Genomic DNA, 7,038 nt, shown 5'->3' with positions numbered 1-7,038 from the left:
CCCCCCCCCCCCCCCCCCCCCCAAAAAAAAAAAAATTTAATGCTTCTGTTTTTTGCAGTACACTTTCCTGTTTTGCCTATTTTCTTTAAAGCAGTTTGTAGATTGAAAACATTCAACTTTAGTTTTAGAGCTTCTTGAAAAGGAACATTTGACATTTTTTAGTCACACATTTTCCAATTGTTTCTTTTCCAGATCTTCTAATCACATTAAAGTTATAATGATCCCATAATTTTTATAAGGTCAAATTAGATAATTAAGAATATCAGATGGCTGTTGAAATTAAAGGCATATATATAAAAATATAGTTTTTGTTGTTAATCATAATTCTACAATACACCTCCTACATTAAACACTATGTAACCCAGTTATTTTTCTTTTCTCTTTAAAATGACAGAAAATATTCCTGAAAAATGGACCCCAGAGGTCAAGCACTTCTGCCCCAACGTCCCTATAATCCTTGTAGGAAACAAGAAAGATCTACGTAATGATGAGCACACGCGTCGAGAGCTGGCCAAGATGAAGCAGGTGCCTCTTTTTATGGCTTATTTCAAATTATTTAGGTCATTCTCTGAATATTTCAACATTGTTTTGGGGTACCACAAGGCTCTCTGTTGGTATTTCAACTATTTATGTGTATTGATATTTACAAAACATCTGAATTGGCCTGGTGGTAAGAATTTACACACAAACAGAAGGTGTCGATATCTAAACACCTTCAATATCTAAATTGTTTGTTAAAATAGTTAAAAATCTTATCATACTGCAAATAAACTCAGTAAAGATAAGCAAATGGTAAATCACAAACATTTTTATTAATTGTACTTTATTGACATATTTAAGTACATTCTACTTTACTATCCTATTCATATGAACTGCACCATAATTTGGACTGTCAAATTATGCTACAGTTTGAACATTGAACTAAAACTATGTCTAAAAATTATTCAGCTTAAAAACCAAGATGTTATTTTTACAAGAATCAAGTTTTCATTAGATAAATCTTTTTCATTAAGATGTCAGTGATGATGGTTTTGCTGTCTTTATTTGGGAGCTGCGGTGCACAGACTTGGTTATTCTATAGTGGTGAATAATTGTCTAAAGGGGAGGCTGGATCAAATAAATGTCAACCATCATGAACGTGTGAAGTTGAACCGACTCTTGATTTGTCTCCTCATCCCACAGGAACCAGTAAAGTCGGAGGAAGGCCGGGACATGGCCGGGCGCATCGCAGCCTTTGGTTATATGGAATGTTCTGCAAAGACCAAGGATGGCGTACGGGAGGTGTTCGAGATGGCAACCAGGGCGGCGCTGCAGGCCCGCCGCGGAAAGAAAAGCAATAGATGTGCACTGCTGTAAAACGGCAGACATATTTGGACTGTTTTCACCCTGGGCTGTTCTACCCGGGGATAGGGCTCAGTGGGGAAAGAGGGATCACTAGAACGAGAGGGAGGAGAGGGAGGGGAGGGAAGGGGAAGAAAAGACTGCAGTACATGACTACCGCTGTAAACTGGCTGTTTGTTGGACTCTATTTACCCTGGGACTCGGGTTTAGGAAGGAAGGAGCACAGTAAATGACTGCCGCTGTAAACCTTCAGGCTCTTCACCTGTGTGCGTTTCATTGGGGCGGGAGATTTACACCAGCTACCAGCCGACAGCTGGTTAGATTTGCTCTTTTTCGGCAAGCCACTGACACTGATTGAGATGATCGAGGAATCCCAGTCCGCTGTTAAAATCAGACTGGTAGACCTTCGTTTTAAGGAAGACTGAAGTTTAGTTTTTGCCACAAGGGGAGGGGGGAGCTATTCCTCCCGCATGCTTTAGGCTGCCGTTGGACCACAAAGGTTGCCATGACGAAGCAGACACCAAACCAGAGCAGCATCTCTTAGTTTTTGCTTGATGGATTACTTGAACTTCTGCAAAAGTAGGCAAACACCAGTGAACTCTTATTAACTGTATCCTCCCACAAATAGCTTTCCAGCGTTCATCATGAGCTAGGAAATGGTCTCCAAGATCGGACATGAGCAGCGGCAACATGCTCACACCTCTTTGCCTCTTGCTGTATCTAATCCTGCGCTTACACACTCCCAGAGACAAACGCGCTGAGATAATCCACAGGTCGCCTGATATAGAGCGTTGATTGTAGATCAAATTTGATAATCTCATTTAAAGCGAGTCATCACCAGATCTGGTCGTCAAGCTGTCGGCTTCTTCTGTTAGCAGCGTCCAAAAGATTAGTTGTGGCCACGCTAGGCAACCAAACACTTGCCTGCTCTGCTGCTCTGCTCTGCTCCTGGTGCATCCACTTTGATCGGCGATCATTTGCATGCTCTTTTTCCATTTAAATCAAGTCAGCCTGAATCAGTGGAAGTGGCAGAGGAATCGACGTCCCATTGGACGGCAGAGGTAGCTTTCTGCCCCGCATGGCGAGGCCTGAGCAGCTCCAATCCCTTCCTGTTCCACTTAGCTGACCGCTGGTGCTCACCTTGCCCTGACGTTTAGACCAGGACAAAGAACAAGGAGAGGGAGGGGGGGGTAATACTGTTTACATGCACAAAAACTGATCCTCTTGTTTGAGATGAACAGTGAAATCCTTGTTTAGGCATGTAAAGAAAGAGATTGAACACACAGTAGGGACAATTCTTTTTTTATTATTATTATGTTTTTAGAGGAAGTAAGGGGCCTCTGATGGACCGTTATTTACATATTCGAGTTCTGCTAGTAAACTACTTCCATCTGCTTCATCGGTGAAGCGGGCAAACAAAAACACATTTATCTGGGAGATTTTCCACGGGAACGTCTCACTCATCAGGTTGGTCGGTCAGATGGATTTTTGTGCAGGTAATCTTAAGTTGCTGTGCAGTGAAAGGATTAACCTCCTGCTGTTCATTTTGGAATATTTTTTAAGACTTTTTCTTAAAAGATGTATGGCCAGTTTTTATTTGGGTTAATTAAACAGTTTATTTTGTAATGTTTAACTGGCAGATTCAGGGTCTCTTGGCAGCATTATACCCTCCTGTTCTTATTCCTGGCCTGCTGGGTGGAGCCTGTTCCAGAAACCAGTCTTGTGTTGTATTTGTATTTTATTTCCAGCTTTTTAAAAAAAAGTCATAAACACGTCTATCAGTATTTAAAAAAAAAAAAAATAGGAGGTGGAAGTCTTTGGGAATTATTTGTGTTGTTGCTTTAGTTTCTTTGTTGTTGTTTTATTTTATTTTTTTCTCGGCGCTTTACCAGAAGTTTTCTGATGATTTACATTTGGTTGTAAGAAACCGTCAATCATCCCTGCCAAATGCTGTTGTTAGGCAGTCCGGAGAAAGGCTGGCCTCTCGGCTGCCTGTCTAGAGCATCGCCAGGGCCACGAGTGCTGGCTTTATTTTTTTTTCTCCTCTCCTGTTTGTTTTGCACACAAACCTGGCTGAAAAGACGGAGCGCGGGGGCATAAATCAGCTCGACTCATAATGTAGATTTTTTTTTAAAGATTTTACTCTTGATTTTTAAATCCTGATTTGTTTTTTTTCTTGGATGCGGAAGCAATGACGTAAGCAAAAGAAACAGGAAAACCACGCTGTATGCAAAGTCTGTAAATATGAAATGTGGGGGTTTGTTCATACTAGACTATACACACGCACATGACTGGAAACTGTATTTGTAAACTAGCTTTGGTTTGTGTAATAAATTACTTTCTATAACACCCACCTTATGCTCATTGTGGTTTTAAGGGTCTTTTTTTGTAAATAAAACGTGTGACAGGAATATGACAGGTATCCATTCTTGTGCTTCCTGGTTAGCTAATGGTCTATTTTAAGTTTATTACACCATGAAACTTTTTTCTGCCCAATGGTGGACTGAATTGGGCGTAAATACAATGGAAAGCAGTAATTTCCTTTGTTCTATGGTATATTTCTAGATCAGAAACACATTGCAATACATGTCAAATCATTCATTCAAACCAAAAGTCAGAACTTTTAACCTCAGTCTAATTTTCCAATTGGCCACTGCAAGAATAGATTAGTGATTTAAAAAATAAAATATTTTTTGGCTACAATAATTTAGCAATTTAGGAAAAAACCTCAACTGTCAAAGTGATCTTCTCTGAGTATAATCAGTTGAAAAATCCTCAGAATGACAGTGAATGTATGAAAATAAAGTGGTGCTTAGCAAAAACATCAAATTTGCCTTTGAATAAAACGTTAAACACAAAAAGAAATTAAGCTGCTGATTCAAAGAAATACTTGTGAAGGCTTTCTGAAAACTTGAAGAAATATTGGACCAGCAGAAGAAGAGCTTTTCTGCCAGATTTTGCTTTTGTGATATTACAGCAATTATGTTTCCACATTTTTACCAAGTGTCACAATATCAATGGTGTATACTGAACATCTAACACTGGGATTAATACAATATATTATTCTCAGTGTTGTTTTATGATGAAATGATTCCAATGTCTGATTTGTTTCATATTAGTCCGACATTAGTCAGCCTTAAGAAGGTGGATTTTCAGAATAAGATGTCCATTCTCTGACCTGCAGCAAGCAGCAGACATGAAGAGGATTCCTGGTCTGAGAGGAACAGAGCTTCCACGCTCTGATGCTCAGAAACACGGCTTCCTGTGCAGCAGCTTCCCACAGCGAGGCCTGTGCCGCTGTGAGCGTGGGAGGCTGCGGTGAGGCGGCTTCAGCCTGTGTGGGATGATCCTGGATGCCGAGTTAACGTTCGAGGAGCTGCGAGTTTTCTCCAACGTTATGTGCAGCATTTTTGTTCAGCAACATAACTTTCAAATCAACAGATGTACAGCTTTACATTTACATTAGCTCTCTGTTGTTTCTGGAAAAAGACTAGTTAGAGCTGTCTTTTTTTTTCTTTTTAATAAGCCAACATGAACTTGTAGGAAGGATCTCTGCATAGTGTCATTTGCTTGCAGACTCACTTAAATTAAAACCTATTTGCGAGCCTGGCGGCGAGATAATGAGCTGGAGAAACTAAAATCTATTTGGTCTCCATGTCGTCACCGGGAGCAAGAGCACACAATAACAGGAAGAAAGGTGACAGTCAGTCTGATTGGTCTTTATGGGAGTAATAATGCCCCTTGAGAACTTATTAGAAAGGGGCTTGTTTAATTATTAAAGGTGTCCTTTGTGCTTCATATTTCCTTCATTTTATGAGAATAAATAACACAATTTACAGAAGAATTGTGTGGTACAAATACAGCTATGTGGGGAAAAAAAAAACATTAAGTGTCACTACCTTCAAAAGAAATCATGATTTTACATGTATGGACAATAAGATAATTTAATTCCAGGTAAATTAGTTTTACTTACAATGCAAACTATATCAACAAAAATATATTCTGTGGAAAATGAAACGCCTTCCTTACTCAATGTTTCACCTTACTCTTAGTGGTTGAAATAACTTTCGCCGTTCTTTTCTGGTTTTTGCAGACATTTTTGAATTTTCCGGAACAAACAGACCTGAGCTTGATGGCTGCAGCTATGAATGTCTTTCCACTTGCAGGCGATTTTCTAATGGATTCTAAATCCCTTCGAAACCTCTTAGAAGCAACCACAATCTTCTTTCTGGAGGTCTCAGACAGCTCTTTTGATCGCACATCCTCACTTCAGCTTTCAGGAAGACACCGAGCTAAATCTCTGAGCTTTAAAGAGGGGAAGCCCCCTGTAAAATGTCGAAAACCCGTAATCTAACCAAGAGCACCTGATGTGGTGGGAACAAGTGTTTTAATTACTTGCACGGCACAAATAGTGGTTTTTAAAAAAAAAAATTTATGACATTTTGCATAAAATTTTGTATGATCTTTTCTTAAGCGGTTATTACTTATTCATATCGCTCAGCATAAATGAAGCTGGCTTTAAACATCCATATGACATGTTAGAAAAACATGGATGAAAAGTTTGTTTGGAGGAGGGATCTACCTGATTTAACCTTGTATTTTAAGGACTAAAACATGACACAAACACAGCAGAAGCTTTCATATTTATAGTTGCTCTGCTTTGGCATTGTTTTCATAGATCATTTTGCCACTTTGCACACAGGTTTACTTCTTATGTTTGCTTCATGTGACGTTCATTGTCAGTTCTTTTGACTCTGTGCAGAATGTATGTTCTGTCTCCTTTTCACTCAAAAACAACATCGCACACATCCTCACTGTTATTTTTCATCTTTGTTCTTATGTGAACTGTTGACATGCTTATTTTTATTTCTCTTATTCTGTATTTTGCGCTGAGCATTGGGTCATAATAATCATCTGTTCAAAGAAATATGTATGACATTTACTTAAAATACATTTTGTAACTATGCGTGTTACGGACGACTCTGGAACTTTCTGAAATGTCCTCGTCGGATGCAAAACCAACACAGCAGTTCAGAAAAATAACATGACATCAGTCAGACAGCATGATGGTGGTAACAGTGTGGCGGTGTGAGACTGCTGTGCTGCTTCTGGACCTGGATGTCTTCACATAATGAAGCATAAATTCTGCTCTCTAAAATACTGAGGGTTCATCAGTTTGTGACCTCAGAATTTAAGAGCATTTTACGTAAGGCAGGAGGAAAGTGATTCGAAGGACACCAGCAAGTCCACCACTGAATGGCTTCAGAGAAAATATATATAGAAAATTAAGGGTTTATTTGGGGGGAGTGGGTGGGCGCTAGTCGAAACCTGTACTACAATCCAATTCAAATGCTGTAATGACCTTAAATGGGTTGTTTACGCTTAACCCTTGTTCCCCAGAGTCTCTTGGAACAAATTAGATGGCTCTAGGGATGAAGGGGTTAAAAAACACAATTTTTGAAGAAGAGTAGGCCAAAGTTCATCCACAGTTAACCAAAAAAAATTTATGTGTAGGGGTGATTACTTCCTCACACAGATTTGTAAAATTTTTTTTTTTACAAATCTTTACAAATAATTGTTTAATTTGTATTTATTTGCTTAGCTTTTCTCTGTCTGACATAGAGCGTTTTGATTATCTGAAACATTTAAGAGTGACAAACAACCCCACACAGAAGACATCTGTGAGAGACCGATACC

General features: G+C 39.2%; 1 protein-coding gene across 1 annotated transcript; it reads left to right on the top strand.

Moving 5' to 3' along the window:
* Positions 1-365: 365 nt before the first annotated feature.
* On the top strand, positions 366-3,697 carry LOC103154017 (rho-related GTP-binding protein RhoA-B-like). Its single transcript, XM_007575147.2, has 2 exons — positions 366-525; positions 1,183-3,697. The coding sequence occupies exons 1-2, from the start codon at positions 388-390 to the stop codon at positions 1,354-1,356; spliced, it is 312 nt and encodes a 103-aa protein (XP_007575209.1). The 5' UTR covers positions 366-387; the 3' UTR covers positions 1,357-3,697.
* The last annotated feature ends 3,341 nt before the right edge of the window (positions 3,698-7,038 follow it).

This window comes from Poecilia formosa, unplaced genomic scaffold, assembly GCF_000485575.1.
Source record: "Poecilia formosa unplaced genomic scaffold, Poecilia_formosa-5.1.2 Scaffold370, whole genome shotgun sequence".
Lineage (NCBI taxonomy): Eukaryota > Metazoa > Chordata > Actinopteri > Cyprinodontiformes > Poeciliidae > Poecilia > Poecilia formosa.
Note: the sequence above shows the minus strand (reverse complement) of the source record. Positions and strands in the feature narration are given on the sequence as shown.